This window comes from Melitaea cinxia, chromosome 23, assembly GCF_905220565.1.
Source record: "Melitaea cinxia chromosome 23, ilMelCinx1.1, whole genome shotgun sequence".
In the NCBI taxonomy this organism is placed as follows: domain Eukaryota; kingdom Metazoa; phylum Arthropoda; class Insecta; order Lepidoptera; family Nymphalidae; genus Melitaea; species Melitaea cinxia.
The window spans coordinates 866,955-884,927 of record NC_059416.1 but is presented as its reverse complement, the minus strand read 5'-3'; the positions used below and the strand labels follow the sequence as shown (position 1 = coordinate 884,927).

At 36.2% G+C, this 17,973-nt stretch overlaps 1 protein-coding gene across 1 annotated transcript in view; it reads left to right on the top strand.

The window, feature by feature from the left end:
• Positions 1-225: 225 nt before the first annotated feature.
• Positions 226-17,973, top strand: part of LOC123665276 (aminopeptidase N-like) — a 29,450-nt gene continuing 11,702 nt past the window's right edge. The window contains exons 1-6 of the mRNA XM_045599601.1: positions 226-361; positions 1,120-1,286; positions 14,120-14,394; positions 15,275-15,433; positions 16,887-16,934; positions 17,653-17,815. Of these exons, the coding sequence (XP_045455557.1) occupies positions 1,128-1,286; positions 14,120-14,394; positions 15,275-15,433; positions 16,887-16,934; positions 17,653-17,815 (804 nt within the window). The 5' untranslated portion in view covers positions 226-361; positions 1,120-1,127. The remainder of the gene's footprint in view (positions 362-1,119; positions 1,287-14,119; positions 14,395-15,274; positions 15,434-16,886; positions 16,935-17,652; positions 17,816-17,973) is intronic.

Below are 17,973 nucleotides of genomic sequence, written 5' to 3'. Positions count from 1 at the left end.
CAAAATTTTTAATTTCTATTTTTTTATGATACAACATTAAAAAATACATACAACCCTAAATTTTTACCCTTCTAACACCAACCCCTATTTCTTAATAGCGTTTAGCACAAACTTTACAAACTGAAACCGCGTTACAATGTAATATGACAAATATATCCTTTTTTAAAAATTTATTCCTTAAACATAAATTTCACATTATATACGTTCAAGTTATGTAACTCTCTCCTTATGTACAGCGTGTAACCTCGGCTATGGTTATGAAAATGATTTTTATATGTTAATTACATGCATATATATGTGTGACGTTATTGTCAGACATCATTTGTTCTTCGATTGTTGCGTACATTGTTGTTTCGACTTGGTAAGTGTAGTTCCATTGGAGATATATGTATATTGCGATTTGAAAAGGAGTTTTTTGACCAAAAAGTTGTTAATTTAAGTGTTTTTTTTTTTGTGATACGACAGTAAGTGATTTTGTTATTCAATCAGTTGTTGTATAATAGTTACTTAATGATATGAATAATATATTATTAAATTAAATATTAAATAAAATAAATAATTTGATTTAATTTTAAATAATTAAAATGAATAATCAAATATAATAAATTCATTCAAATAAAAGAAACTATTAATTGTATTAAATTATTTTAATTTTGTATTATTCAATAATAATAATAATAACATAATTTAATATATCTAGGTATAATAGTTCTCGACAATTTATTAATGCAAAAAATTTCGTTATTTATAAAAATCTCTACAACGATACTAGGTCTCTGACAGCTTATCACTAATTTATTTGCAAGATTATCTAAATAAATAACTGATGAATTAAGTCAAAAATCAAATTTAAAAATTACTTTACACAAGATTAAAAGCACATTTGAACCGTCATTTCGCAAATTGAAATAATGTTGCTTTTCAATTAATTAATTTTAACAATGTGAAGACCTACCATCGATCTGGACTGTAGATTATGCAGAGAATAACCCGCAAGAAACTCCGCCATGACGCTTTTATGAACACTGTCAATCATCAGCCACAGACCCAATTCCAGTCAAGGATAATAGTCAATACCGTTTTAAAAGTGCATAATTAATATATAATCATTTGTTTCAGACGACACAATGGGTCGGTTTACGGCCCTCTGTATGCTGGCAGTAGTCCAGCTTAGCTCCCAGTACCTTCTACCTGGTGACGTCGCACCTTCACATTATGAACTAAGATTCGCGTACGACATAGATCCAGCCTCTAACTTCAGCTTCTTTGGCATTGCTGATATCCTGGTAAGTTACATTGCAAACATTTAATATAAATTTGGACTCAGAAACTGGACAAGAAAATATCTTAGTTCAATATGGAACAGCCCGATTGGGGAATTAGCTCAACTTTACAGAAGATTGTAGCCGAATAATAGTGCAACTAGTTTTATGTTCATGAGGTGAGAAAGGAAGTTCATAAGGTAATAAATATCATAATAATTATGTTAAGTAACATATTTATACTATCAATTCGCTTTATTTATTTATTTATTTTTTTTTGTTAAACAATTTTTTCAAGAATATACATTCGTGTTTTTTAAAAGGACCGGACCGAACCGGCTGATCAGGATGAGATGAGATTTCCTGATCTGGACCTGATCGGGTAATCTCATCTCATCCTGATCAGGTCCAGACCAATCATCTGCGTTACGTGCTTTATCTAGTCCTGATCAGGCATGCCTGGTCCGGTCCTTCTAAGGAAGACGAAAAAATTTCTACTCGGGCATACTTGATTATATTTTACATCAGGATATCCTGATCTGGACCGGACCGGGTCCTGATCCAGTATGCCTTACCATACTTGATTATATTTTACATTAGGCTATCCTTGTCTGGATCAGACCTGGTCCTGATTGACCTTGCCGGATCTGGCATGCCTTATTCTATCCTGATCCGGTCCAGATACATGATATGGTTGAGTCTGACCTTTTTTCTAGTCGGGTATATATAAACAACACGCGCAAATACTTTTAAATAATATTATTACAAATTATCCGTCAACTCGCAGTGGAGCAGCGTGGTGGATTAAGCTCTGATCCTTCTCCTACGTGGGGAAAGAGGCCAATGTTCAGCAGTGAGATGTTACAGGCTGAATCGATCCATAGGAAATACATATTAGATCAGTTATTTAGTTAAGTTACCATTCGCGCTTTCGATTTTATTTCGTAGTTTAATGTTAATGCAGATTTATATTTATAATAACTTTATTTATACAAAATATTATACATATTTACAATTCATAACTTAAGAACTAAAAATTTAGATTTATATACATAACATATATGTATAACATAATATATATATTGTTTATTTATTTTTATTTATTTATTTATTTATTAAGAAAACCAACAACGTTTCAGTTAATACATACTATAACCAAATTATAAAAAAAATAAGGCCAATAACAGGTTTCCTTTATAATATTTACAAGTATAGTTACATTGTTGCATTTGGACCGATGGGATGGCGCGCTTACAATAGTCACAGCTATGGATCAATTTTTTATTATTAACCTACTTCCAAAAAAGGAGGAGGTTCTCAATTCGACTGTTTTTTTTTATTTTTATGTATGTTACATCAGAACTTTTGACCGGGTAGACCGATTATGACAAATTTTGTTTTAATCGAAAGGTTTTATGTGCCAATTGGTCCCATTTAAATTTATTTGAGATCTAACAACTACTTTTCGAGTTATATCTAATAATGCGTTTTTACTTGACGCTTTTTTTGTCGACCTACGTTGTATTATACCACATAACTTTGTACTGGATGTACCGATTTTGATAATTCTTTTTTTGTTGGAAAGGGGATATCCTTAGTTTGGTACCATGATAAGGAAACCAGGATCTGATGATGGGATCCTAGACAAATCGAGGGAAACTCTCGAAAATCCGCAATAACTTTTTACTGGGTGTACCGATTTTGATAATTTTTAATTTAATCGAAAGCTGGTGTTTATCATGTGGTCACATATAAATTTTATCGAGATCTGATAACTACTTTTTGAGTAATCTTTGATAACGCGTAGTTGCATGACTATTTTTTTGTCAATCTACGTTGTATTACTAGTTGGTGTAATTGAAGTCGGTTTTTTTTTTCGTTTGCGAGCAAACACAATTATTATTCAATAAATTTATACGAGTATTATATATAAAGTACAGCGTGTTTGTCGATGTTTCAATATGAATTGTTAATTCCACATTCAAAATAAGACATTTAAAAGCCGCTAATATAACTTCTTATCTGACTTTTTTTTTTAAATATTATGTCCGGGTGTGTGTTTGACATGTTTATGGTTTCCAAATAAAATTTCGATAAATTCTACGTCATATCCTGACATCATCCAACAAATATCTTGAAGTGATGATTTGCATTAAGTTGAATGAGGTCATTGATTCCTAAAAAGGTATTTAAGAAATGATGTAAACAAGAGTATGGTACGATGTTTGACTGTTCTAATAAAAACTTATAACTATGTTTGTTTGAAAAAAAAATCGACTTAAATTATCATCGACAAGCATAGTATCTATACAAATAGATAAAATTGGAGTGTTTGTTAGTAATATCAAAATCCTATATCAAAATAACATTTTTTACAATTTTTGTCAGTCTGTCTGTTTGTTTGTTCTGGCTAATCTTTGAAACGGCTGGACCGATTTTGACGGGACTTTCAATGGCAAATAGCTGGTGTAATAAGGAGTAACTTAGGCTACTTTTATTTTAAAAATTTATTTATTTTGTAACTACGAACTGAATAAGTTCTACATGGGGCATGATTCGTGATAATCATATTGACTTACACTCCCGCTACCGAGGAAATCGTGCTAAATTTTGAGATAAAAAACGCTCAGTGTCTATCTTGTAGTATATCGCTTCAGCCTGTAATATCCTACTACTGGACATAGGCCACTTTTCCCATGTAGGAGAAGGATCAGAGCTTAATCCACCACGCTGCTCCACTGCTGGTTGGAGGATGAATTCTCTATTGCGAGTAACGATTACCATCAGGTGTATATGATGACAACCGAGGCCGTCATCTTAACGCGCTCTCCGATCCGATCACAGTGGATAGACCTACAAGAATAAACACCCAGACCGTATTTTTTTTTGTGCAAATATGTATTCCACGCGGAATCGAAACCGCGACCAAATACCAAAGCGAAACCGACCCGAAGTATAAATATTTACATAAAATTAAAATTGATGTATTTAATTTAAGAATCACTCGCAAATACGATTTGTACTTTTAAATAATCTTCTCTAATATATAATTCTCGTGTCATGGTGTTAAACATTGAACTCCTCCGAAACGATTCGACCGATTTTAATAAAATTTTGTGGGCATATCGGGTAGGTCTGAGAATCGGCTAACATCTATTTTTCATACCCCTAAGTTATAAGGGAGGGGGGGGGATTAAGCGGGTTAATAAGATATATGGCAAAGCAACGTTTGCGGGGTCAGCTAGTAATAATATAAATTATGTTCTACAAAAATAGTTACTTACGAGTAGTTAAGTAACGGAGTCATGTAAGTAATGTTCAAGTGAATGTAACGGTCACTTTCACAGACTTGCATTATTTTTATTTTCAGTATATTCGGTAATCTATACAAATATAGTTTTAATAACACTTTAGAAATACTTTTGAAGCCTGAATGAAGAAAATTTCGATCATAAATAAAATTGGAATCTGTCGATGTCTGTGTATTAGAGATGTTAAGGATAACATATCAATAATGTTTCTGTCTAATTAAATATAAGTGGTCAAGATGCAATTGCTTGTATATTTAATCAACTAAAAATTAAAGAAGTATTAGAAATAATGAATTAGAAAAATGTCAATGTACCAACTTCAAAATGTAGGTAATAACTTTAAAAATAGTATATAATAAATATACAAAACGAATGGTAATTATTTTAAAACAGAAAAAAATAAATTATAAGCATTTTCAAGTACTCCCCGTTAAATGTAAAATTAAAATTAAACAGTGCCAAAATTACTCTAATATGTCGTTTTCATGGCCAAATATTGTTGTCGTTAACGTAATCACCGTGTGTGCCAGTTGTGATGAAGTTATGAAAATGTTGAGATAACATTTAAATATGCTGCTTAATACTACGTATAATTTGTCTAAGCGACATAGGTATACGAAAAATTACAAAAAATGAGTCGTATCAACAGCGCGATCGCTAGTGCAAGCCGTGGTTACTAGGTATAGCTACTTATTATTTCTTTTTAACCGACTTCCAAAAAAGGAGGAGGTTCTCAATTCGACTGTATTTTTTTTATGTATGGACCGATTTCGACAATTTTTTTTAATCGAAAGGTGGTGTGTGTCATTTGGTTCCATTTAAATTTATTTGAGATCTAACAACTACTTTTCGAGTTATATCTATAATGCGTTTTTACTTGACGCTTTTTTCGTCGTCCTACGTTGTATTATACCGCATAACTTTCTACTGGATGTACCGATTTCAATAATTCTATTTTTGTTGGAAAAGAGATATCCCTAGTTGGGTACCATGATAAGAAAACCAGGATCTGATGATCGGGTCACAGAGAAATCGAGGGAAACTCTCGAAAATCCGCAATAACTTTTTACTGGGTATACCGATTTTGATAATTTTTTATTTTATCGAAAGCTGATGTTTATCATATGGTCACATTTAAATTTTATCGAGATCTGATAACTACTTTTTGAGTAATCTTTGATAACGCGTAGTTACTTGACTATTTTTTCGTCGATCTACGTTGTATTACTCGTCGATGTAATTGAAGTCGGTTTTTTTTTCGTTTGCGAGCAAATACATACTATCGTGGTACACAGTGTACGGTTCGGTACGGTTCTACCCGCGACTCTCTCCAGAATCTCTTGTTACTACTTGTTACTATACTCGCTACAGAAGGCAACACTACTTGAGACCAATACTTATTTAATTGTAAGGTTATAAGATACTTGCCCAGTTTTTCTCCATCATTTGTAACAATTTCTCAGTCTCAATGTATGAGTATACGCTATAACTATCTTTCGTCTGTTATACAAAACTTTTACCAGTTTTCATAACTTTTTGGAAATCTTTATCATTCATCATCATTATGACAGCCTATTGCAGTCCACTGCTGGACATAGGCCTCCACAAGTTGGCGCCAAAAATGCGTGAACTCATGTGTGTTGCCCATAGTCACCACGCTGGGCAGGCGGGTTGGTGGCTGGTGGCTGGCTTTGTCGCACCTAAGACGCTGCTGCCTTCTTCGGCCTTTGTATTTCAAAGCCAGCGGTTAGATGGCTATCCCGAGATCGATCGGCTTCTTAAGTTCCAAGGTGGTAGTGGAACTGTGTTATCCCTTAGTCGCCTCTTACGATACCCACGGGAAGAGAGGGGGTGGCTATATTCTTTGAAATCTTAGATTTAAATTTTATTGTGACTTTTTTTATATTGATTTATAACTTTTTTTTCTCTATATGTATTTACTTATTCTTTATTATTGATTCTATTTAACTGTATTTATCTTAAATGTGTAATTATGTAATTAAATTATGTAAAAACGGTCTGCGATTTGTGCGATGTCCCGAATAAACGTGTTTCTTTCTTTACTTTTACCAGTTTTACAATGATATTGCAGTATTGTAGTCAATCTTAATTCATATGAATAAAGGTCGGTGCTTGTTATTCGCGAGGCGCTCGCGGCAATGTTACTGTGAAGGTTTCCAGTCACACGTGAACGAGGTACCTAATCGTGTTTGTGTGACCACCGGCCGTGGCTCGACGATTACATTTAGAGAATATAGCTCAGACTTGCGTTTCATTAATATATTGGACTTCAAAATAGGAGGACATTCTCAATTCGACTATTTTTTATCTGTGTGACCTCATATCTTTTTACTGGGTATACAGAATTTGATGATTGTTGTTTTTAAGTAAGACTTCTTTACGCATGTTCGTGAATGCGTAACGAGAGCGTTACGAAAAGTTTGATCGGGCGGGGTGAACGAAAGTTGAGAAGGAGATATAAGTTAGTGAAGATAGAAAGAGAGAGAGTTACGTTAGAAAAGTTTTACTTCAGTCGTGTGGTCTAAAGCACACTCGTTTTTTTTTGAAAGCTGATGCTTGTAGTGTGGTCCCATTTAATTAGGTTATATCTGACGAATAGTTTTAGAGTTATTGCGAATACGTAATATGTATTTGATTCATTTTAAAGATACAGTAATACCCCGACTTACGCTACCCCGACTTACGCGAATTCGGAGTTACGCGATTTAATTTTCTCGTCTATTCGTTTTTTGTTTGATTCCCCCCACCCGCATTATTATTCGTTCAGTTTACAACAGGCACAGACGTGTAGTGCGGAATCGGCGCGTAGGTACATAAGTTGCGATTTTGTGTTTTTTGGGAATCGACAGTCAGATCAATTACAAAAAGTACCCCGCAAAACTGTACCCCGACTTACGCGAATTCGACTTACGCGGATAGCGCTCAGTCCCACCTATCGCGTAAGTCCGGGGTATTACTGTATTGAATATGTTCTCATTTTGGTTACTTATCGGTGTCATTTGAAGGCGGTTTTTTTTATTTAAGAATTAACACAAATGTTTATGTTTAACATACTTATAAATTAATATTGTCAGTTTATAAGGTAGGCAACTTAGTGGTTGTGTTTTAGGTAACAGCTGGCTGGTTTTAATTTATAGGTACATTTTTTAACCGAATTCCAAAAAAGGAGGAGGTTCTCAATTCGATTGTTTTTTTTTATGTATGTTACATCAGAACTTTTGACCGGGTAGATTTCGACAAATTTTGTTTTAATCGAAAGGTGGTGTGTGCCAATTGGTCCCATTGAAATTTATTTGAGATCTAACAACTACTTTTCGAGTTATATCTAGTAATGCGTTTTTACTTGACGCTTTTTTCGTCGACCTACGTTGTATTATACCGCATAACTTTTTACTGGGTGTACCGATTTTGATAATTCTTTTTTTTTGGAAAGAAGATATCCCTAGATAAACGAAAAAAACCGACTTCAATTACATCGACAAGTAATACAACGTAGATCGACGAAAAATAGTCAAGTAACTACGCGTTATCAAAGATTACTCAAAAAGTAGTTATCAGATTTCGATAAAATTTAAATGTGACCACATGATAAGCATCAGCTTTTGATTAAATTAAAAATGATCAAAATCGGTACACCCAGTAAAAAGTTATGCAGATTTTCGAGAGTTTCCTTCGATTTCTCTGGGATTCCATCATCAAATCCTGGTTTCCTTATCATGGTACAAAACTAGGGATATCTCCTTTTCAACAAAAAAAATTATCAAAATCGGTACATCCAGTAAAAAGCTATAATTAACGTAGGTCGACGAAAAAAGCGTCAAGTAAAAACGCATTATTAGATATAACTCGAAAAGTAGTTGTTAGATCTCAAATAAATTTAAATGGGACTAAACAACACACCACCTTTCGATAAAAAAAAATTGTCGAAATCGGTCCACCCGGTCAAAAGTTCTGATGTAACATACATAAAAAAAAATACAGTCGAATGGAGAACCTCCTCCTTTTTGGAAGTCGGTTAAAAATGTTTAGAATTTCCTAATGCGTAGGTAACACAAAAATAAAATCGTACAAATTAAATATATATTATTTAAAAAAGTTTTTAAGTGTTATATAATTACAGTTCACAATTTCTTGATATACCTATATACCTATATATATTAATTAATTAATTTAGAATCGAAAAAAACAACAATACATAATATTTATATAAAAATAAATACATATTATTTGTTTTGTTTTACTTTTTATATAAAATTTCTTGCTTAATACTGTCGCAACGTCTGCCAACCTAGAAGGCTAAGGAAAAATTCGACAATGCTCTAAATACTTATTTTAATGCCTTTCGAAATATCTTTACTGCAATAAAATAAATATAAATATACTTCTAATAAATGAAGCGTGTGATGTTTGGGTATTGTTTTGTTATTAGCACGCACAGTTTATTCCGCTTCCGTCCACTGTTGGACATAGGCCCCCCCAAGTTCGGACCAAACTTTCTGATTCTCCGAAGTCCTCATCCAACCACCGGCGATGCGCACTGTTTTTGCCGCATCAAACGCGTGATTAATATGTGAAAGAAAGTAGGAAACGAATTTTAATATAATTATTTTTATGCTTTCGTATGTTTGTATTAGACAACGCGTTAGCGCAGCGGTCACAGCACTGGCTTATGGCTGTTGCGCTGGCGGTTGCGGCTTCGATCCTCGCATATGACATACATTTGTATTGGTCATACAGATGTTTGCCGTGGTCTGAGCATTTGTGCTGCAGTATTCTATGTGTTTCCGGACCTCCGACCCAGGAGTGAATCCTTGTTGTTGGGCCGTTGAAGTTGTTGTCTGAATTTCAACAGGTCCTAAGAGTCGATATTACCTCCTGCTAATAAATCCTATCAGCAACATATATGCGAGATAAATTTTATCAGAAGAGTAAGTAATTTTACAAAACTGCGAAGTAAGGCTATTTATCAAGCATATGTATTTATGTAGGTATGATCATAATTATGTATTCAAACAATTCTTAGCACGCTCTGTATATGGCACGATTTGACGCATTTAAAGTATGAGATATTTATAGGGTAGGTACTTACGTTGTAATCGTAAGTGGTATAGATTGTATGGTCAATTAAGTTTTTGTTTTTATTAATTACTAGCTGCTGCCCGCGACGTCGTCTGCGTGAATGCTATACAGCACCAAAAATACCTACGATTATACCTTTTAAAATAACATTCATTTACCCGTTTCTTCTTTACATTTCATAAATACAGAAAAATCTCATAGATGGCGCTGCCTTAAAATTGTCTTATCTACTTATATTCATTTAATTATGTTTATCGGCTTAATTACTTATATTGCGTGATTTTTATAGTGTGAAGCTAGCTTATATAGCATGGTTATTAACATAATAACAACACCATTCAAATATGCGTCGTTAGATTACACGTTGTTGTGCCCCGGTTTGGGCGGATCGCCTCACTGCGAAGAATAAGGCCGCACTGCGGTCGGCGCAGAAGATCATCGCGGTGAGGGTGATTCGGGGGTATCGTACGGTATCGTGGGCTGCAGCTACTGCTCTAGCTGGCGACCCCCCGTGGGAGCTCGTGGCGGAGGTCCTTGCCGAGACCTACTCATACGTCTCGGGTAGGAGGGCTCTCGGTGAGAACCTCACGTTGGACGGAATCCTACGGGTGCGCCGGATGGGGCAAGAAGCAATAATGCGGAGGTGGGGGGAGGACCTGGTGGAGCAGCCGTATGGCACACGCGTAACGGCTGCCTTGCGCCCGGTCCTTGAGCGGTGGATGCGCCGTAAGCGCAAACCCCTCACCTTCCGTCTGACGCAGGTTCTCACCGGGCATGGCTGCTTTGGTGAATACTTGTGTCGGACGGCCCAAAGGGAGCCGACGACTGAATGTCACGATTGTGGCGCGGCGGTGGACTCTGCCCAGCACACCCTCGAGGTGTGCCCGAGATGGGCGGCGCTACGTCGCGATCTGACGACAGTCCTCGGAGGGGACTTGTCACTGCCGAGCGTTATCACCGCGATGCTCGGTGACGACGAGTCCTGGAAGGTGATGGTCTCCTTCTGCGAGACAGTAATGTCCCAGAAGGAGAACGACGAGCGGATGAGAGAGGGGGCCGCCGACGAGGCCTCCGTCCGCAGGCGACGAACGGGGGTGCGTAGGAGGCGCTACTTAATGCGTCTCCAGTAACGCCCCTGTGCCCATGTCGGGCCGGGATGGGAACCCGGTCCAGCTAGACATGGCGTCGTCGGGATTGTTCAGAGGTGAGCCGGACAGTCCCATGGAGGAGAAGTCTGGTCTTTTCGCCGAGGCCAGCCTGTCGCTGGAGGGATCCTGTTGCCTGCAGTTCCGGGACCCTCCAATTAAAGCGGCTGAAGGCTCCCGCAGGGGTTTTGGTCGGTAGTGCACCCCCAAGTGCTAAGCCGACATACGGTCTAGGAATGCCTACCCGGGCATCCTGGATATCACCCGTAAATGGGTTACCCTGCGATATCAAAAAAAAAAAAAAAAAAAACACGTTGTTACAGAATGCATTGAGGAAGTAAAGGTTCACTGCTCGTTCCCGGTAGGTGATAGCATGATAATATGTAGCCTATATGTTGACCCGACTTCTTAATAATATTCGTGCCAAATTTGAAGTAAATCCACGCGGTACTTTTTGAGTTTATCCCGGACATATATACAGACAAACAGACAAAAATTCTAAAACTATATTTTTGGCTTCGGTATCGACTGTAGATCACACCCCAAGTATTCTTTTAAAAAAATATTCAATTTACAGTTTTGACTTTCCTACCATTTTATTATATGTATGTATGTATATGTATGTTATTTTATTATATGTACTTATAGTATAATTCAAAAGTAAAGGGTAATCTATTTAAACGTCTATGTATGTTGTCTGGGTTTCGTTAGCGCCGTTTGGAACAAAGGAAATTCAGGAAGTCTCAGTAGGTGTATATGTGTGTAATAATTTGCATCTGTATTCATTTTCACTTATAAAATATTAACAATGGTTATTGCATTTTGTCAGCTATTGAGGTCGCCGACCTCGTAAAAAATAGAAAATTAATCGTTCTTATTCATAACCCAAATGCATTGTGTCGCCCACACCTTGTACTGAATAGCGTATTGTTACGATATTATCATTATAACATTTATTTTTTTATTATTTAAAACTTAAATGTTACGCTTATACCGCTAGAATGGTTAAATTCATTTTCTGTACGCGCTGCTAACCTTTGGAATAATCTCCCAAAATTCATTTGAGAAAGCTCATCGCTGTCCAATTTCGAAAACAATCTTCAGAACTATCTGCTTTCCAAAATCAGTACAGATGTATGAGATATGTATTATATTTATGTTATGTATATGTATGTATACGGGTGTATGTGTGTATGCGGGTGTTGTATGTGTGTATGTAGGTGTATCTGTGTATATTTATATATGTTTATGTATGTGTAGTGTATGTATTTTATATGTTATTTATTATTCTTCTATTCCTGCACTACTTTAGCCCGCGTTCACATAATTTCTCACTGCCATGGGTTGACTGGAAGAGATCTCTTGTAGAGATAAGTTCGCCCTCGCCAACTTTCTATATTATAATGATTATTGTAAAATTTACTTAGTGCAATAAAGAATATGTTCGCGTAACATTCGAAAACGAATTCGATCACTTACGCTAAGTTTATTTCAGTGAGCTTCTTACAAATATAACGTCGTATAAGTTAGGTCATATTCTCATACATGATTTCGTGATTAAAAATAGAATACAGTATAAAAAATCAGCAGTTCTAGAGGCTCCTCCGACCCGTTGGACCGACGATCTATGTAAGATTGCCGGTGTAGGCTGGATGAGGATTGCAGAAAACCGGGATGTCTGGCGCGAACTTGGGGAGGCCTAAGTCCAGCAGTGGACTGCAATAGGCTGAAGTGAGTTCTAGAGGCTGCCAATAGAAGTGAAAGCTTAGTATTAAAATTTGCTCGTCAGTAACGAGAACGCACAAGATTTCACCCTTCCAAAAAGCGTCTAACGTGTACAGCACACGGCCGCTGCGCATGCGCCAGTCATGACCATGTCGGTGACGCGAACACTTATGGCTTTACCCCTACCATTTATGTTCTACCTCAATAAATGAACATATATAAAACAATATTTACCTTTTTTGGTGACATATTTTATGGACAACTCCTAAACTAATTTTGCTGTTTTTATAAACATGCATGAAACAACAGCCTGTTTCATTGTCGGTACATCAAGTGTGCTGAGGGGCTACGGCACCAAAGAATATAGTCACCCCCTCTCTTCTCGTGGGTGTCGTAAGAGGCGACTAAGGGATAACAAGGTTCCACTACCACCTTTGAATTTAAGAAACCGACCGATGGCGGAATAACCATCTAACCGCTGGCTTTGAAACACACAAGCCGAAGATGGGCAGCAGCGTCTTCGGTGCGACAAAGCTAGCCCTGCGGTCACCAACCCGCCTGCCCAGCGTGGTGACTATGGGCAACACACATGAGTTCACGCTATTTTTGGCGTGAACTTGTGGAGGCCTATGTCCAGCAGTGGACTGCATTAGGCTGGAATAATAATGATGATGATGGTGACATCAAGTTATGTAAGCGAGATGTTGTTCCAAAGGTGAACGTATCATTTTACCGTTTTATTCACATACATTAAAGATTAAAAAAAAAGACAATAAATATTGTCAGTTGTAAGACATGAATAATATAAACGATAAATAGCCAGATAAATCATTTTTGGAAATGTTCAGCGACTTTCTCTTTGAAGACTAAGAAGTCAAAATTTTTGTTGTAATATTTTAATTATTTGTCGATTCAGCTGTAACATCTTAGTAATTGGCGTGGGCTTCTTTCTCCGTGTCAGAGAAGAGCTGGAGCCTAATTAGCCATGCTGCTCCAGTGGAGTTCGCGGATATAATCCCCATTATTAGTTACAAACAATATCAGATGTCTGTGATAAACAACCGAAACCGACGCTTTACGTGCTGAGGAACACTGGGGAGACCCACCAGGACATACTTCCGGACCAGATACAGATATTTGTTGGAATACAAATATAAGCCAAATATGTATTAATACAGATATATTTTTAGGGGATGACAACCATGACTACACGGGAACGCAACAAAAAATATATTAATACTAGCTGACTCGGCAAACGTTGTCTTGCCGCTAAACGCTATTTAAAAATAGGGGTTGATCGTAGAGGGTTGAAAATTTTGGGTTGTATGTATTTTTTAATGTAGTATCATAAAAAAATAGCAAATAAATAATTTATCTTAAAATTAAAAAAAAAATTAGGGGTAGACTACCCTTAACATTTAGGGGGATGAAAAATAGATGTTATTTGATTCTCAGACCTACCCAATATGCTCACAAAATTTCATGAGAATCGGTCAAGCCGTTTCGGAGGAGTTAGCTACAAACACCGCGACACGACAATTTTGTATATAAGATTAATTAAAACCTCTTGTTACAGGTGACAGCAAAGAAAAATACACAGAAGATCGTGCTCCACGCTCAAGACTTCGTAGTAGACGATGAGAAAGTATCGGTAACTGGCGCGAGCGAGTCTCCGAAAGTGACTGGAGTCAAACTAAACGACACCTTCAACTTCCTGACGATATCACTGGATAAGGAATTGAAGGAAAATGAGAACTACACCATTACGATACCGTTCTACGGAAACCTTGTTAAAGGTTTGGACGGAGCGTATATTAGTTCCTATCAGAATAAAAAGAGCAAGGAAATCGAGTGAGTAGATGGTTACATTTTAGTCGATGATGTAATTTAAATAAATGTGTACTTTATTGTTTATGTTATAACTTAACTGAGGTAGGGCACAGCAGGATATTTTCTGCTGCAAAATCTGGAGCAGCCAGACTGGGGTAGTACTTCGATCTTACAGAAGATCACAATATCAAGCAGTATACTGCTTTTAAGCAATGTTGTGTTTCTGTGGTGAGTAAGGTGACCAAAGCTCCTGGGGGATTGTGGTAGGGTCGGCAACGCGCTTGCGATGCGTGTAGTTGCAGGCGTCTATAGGCTACGGTAATTGCTTACCATCGGGTGAGCCGTACGCTTGTTGCCGACCGAGTTGTATGTATAAAAAAATATTGCTCTATTGATAGAAGTTGTCTGTAAGAACTTTTGTGATAATTAGTGATAAGATCACTTTTGCGCTTATTAAGTTAGAATATTATAATTTCTTTAATGTAATTCTGAATGTGCAATAAAGTATTCAAAAGACTCGTATAAATAAATGTTAATTAATTTAATTTTGTGAATAAATTGTGATAAAAAAGTAATTTTGTGTTTTAAATTTAAAAAATAAAAAAAATAACACATATTCAGATCAAAAAACACAAATACCGCGGAACACTTGCGACATGCGACATGCGATAGATGAACATTTTGATGAAATTTTATCTTCCAGTGCATAAAACCATAGCTTATGAATAAGGCGAGGGCTTAAAGGGAAAAAAATATATATATATATTTATAATAGTATATAAATAATTCATGCTATAAAGATCTTGAAAACTAGAATTTAAAAACTAATTATATTAAATCTACAAATTTCACGAATTCTGAATATAGTTTTAACTTATTGAAATATTCATTTTTTATGCAGGTACTTGATATCAACCCAGTTCGAAGCTATATCAGCTCGTAAGGGATTCCCATGCTTCGACGAGCCTAACTACAAAGCAACTTTCACCATTAACATCGGCCACCACAAGGACTACAACGCCGTATCCAACATGCCCTTGATGAGTTCAAGTGGTACCAAGTAAGTTGGGTTTCTTTTGTGGAAATTTTAGATAATATTGCCGGCAGAATGTATTGGTATCTGTGGCGGGAAATTCCCTTCCTCACGTAGATGTAACTATGTATTTGTACAAATATTTTTTTATTAGGGTGTTTACCGGTATAGGTGTTCCAGCGGTGCTTTGGAGAGCTTAATTCCTCTGTTCCACTTCTTATAAAAAACAACTAACAGTTATTGTTATTTTATTCATTAAAATTGGAGTGTGTTTGTAATATTAAAATAACCGCTTTTAACTAATTGCATATGGATATATACACGGTACATATAAGAAAATAACATTTTTTTACAATGTTTGTCTGTCTGTCAGTCTGTTTATTCCGGCTAATCTCTGAAACGACTCGACCCATTTCGACGGGACTTTCACTGGCCGATAGCTTATGTAACTAAAGGAGTTAGGTAATTTAAGAAGTAACTTAGGCTACTTTTATTTTAGAACTTTATTTATTTGATAACTATGCGAACTGAAAAATAACTATTTTGTTAAATTCCACGCGGACGAAGTCGCGGGCGCAGCTAGTCTTATATATAAAATTCTCCTGTCACAATGATAGTTACAATACTCCTCCGAAACTGCTGGACCGATTTTTATGAACTTTTTGCATATCGGGTAGATCTTGAGAATCGACGGGGGGGGGATTAAGGGGGTTAATAACATATATGGCGAAACAACGGGATCAGCTAGTTATTATATAAATCTATACATATATTTGTTTGATTCTTTGTAATCGAAAGAAACCTAAAATTCATGTAACAATTTTAGTCATTAATTGACGCTAATGGTCATAGAGCTTTATCATTCAGAAGATACGTAGACTCTGTAAAATGACGCTATGATTTAAAGGTGCGCTACGGGATGTTTAAATGTCACACAAACTGACTTTTATCAAAGTTCTACTCAAGTAAATCAGCGTGAGACGCTTGGTAATTTAAAAAATAATCCATATAGTGCACAAAACACAAAATAATAACAATAATAAAAATAGGCCTATTATGGAGCCTACACATTTTGTGTCCAAATTAATTATGCTTCCCTCCCACCCTATTCAGTTCCTGAAAGCTTGGGGGTCCATTTGTAAAACACGTCATGCAAATTTGGTCTCCCTAAACTCTCCCCCAACATTTGTCACGCTGTATCACATTATGTTATTTGAAATGAATAAATTGTCGGTTCCGCCCCTCTCTTAAGGGATGAATTTGGGAAAAATGGGGTAATGAAATCTAATCTAGTTCGTAATCAAAGCTATTTAATTAAATACGTTGACAAAATGTGTTGAAATGTTATATGTTTAGGATTATATGTTTTAGGATTTATTTGAATGTTCTACTGTATGGCTGCCTCAAAAATATTTTTAAATACATTCGTTTACCTACCAAATATTTCGTGTTTTTTGTTATATCATTTTCTTTATTACAGTTCTCTGGAGGATTACTGGCCATGGGAGACTATCGGGAAAAAGTTTAAGTAAGTATTATATCGGCTTTTGTGCTTATGTATTGTGTGTGTCCGGACCCCCGACACAGGAGAAAATGCTACTGGGGCCGTTGAGTGTCATTATAATAATTAAACGCCTCATTATTATTTACGCTTCAGCCTGTAATATCCCACTACTGGGCATAGGCCTCTTTTCCCATGTAGGAGAAGGATCAGAGCTTAATCCAACACGCTGCTCCAATGCGGGTTGGCGGATATATTCCCTACTATGAGTAACGATCGCTATCAGGTGTACACGATAACAACCGGGACCGACGGCTTAACGTGCTCTCCCAGGCACGGTGGGGAGACCTACAAGGACTGCACAAACACCCAGACCACGGCAAACACCTGTATGGCCAATACAAATGTTTGTCATGTGCGGGGATCGAACCCGCAACCGCCAGCGTAACGGGTACAATCCATGGCTGTAACCGTCGCGCCAACGCGGCGTCATTATTATTTATTAATATTTAATTTTTTCAATCAAATTTAATGCATATTTGTAAAACAACTAAAATTATTTTTTAATTCTTCTTTTGAAACATTTATCTTGACTTCTTGACTGTTAACTTAAAACACAAGTAAAATGTTAAAAATTTCTTTTACCTGTTATCATTACCTATTTTTCTGTTGTATTTTTTTCAAAATGTTTTAACCTAATACTAACTATTACTTAGCTTTAACCTAATTTGTGTTCTTTATCTAGAAAATCCCAATCGAACTTCGTATGGGATCAATTCCACAAATCCGTACCGATGTCAACCTACCTGGTGGCTTACGTTGTATCCAAGTTTTCGTACGTGGAAAGTTCACCAGAACTTTCCAGCACTAAGTTCAGAATATGGGCGAGGAAGGATGCTATTGGTCAGGTTAGTTAACATTTTCAATATATTCTTGATAAAGTAGTTTAATTTGCGTTTATGGTTAAATCTTCGCGTCTTCGAGTCGTAAAGTTTCAAAGCCTATTACTGTCTCATTATGTTTTTATTGTGTAAGATAGGCCGTTTTATTATGAAAATTTATAAAC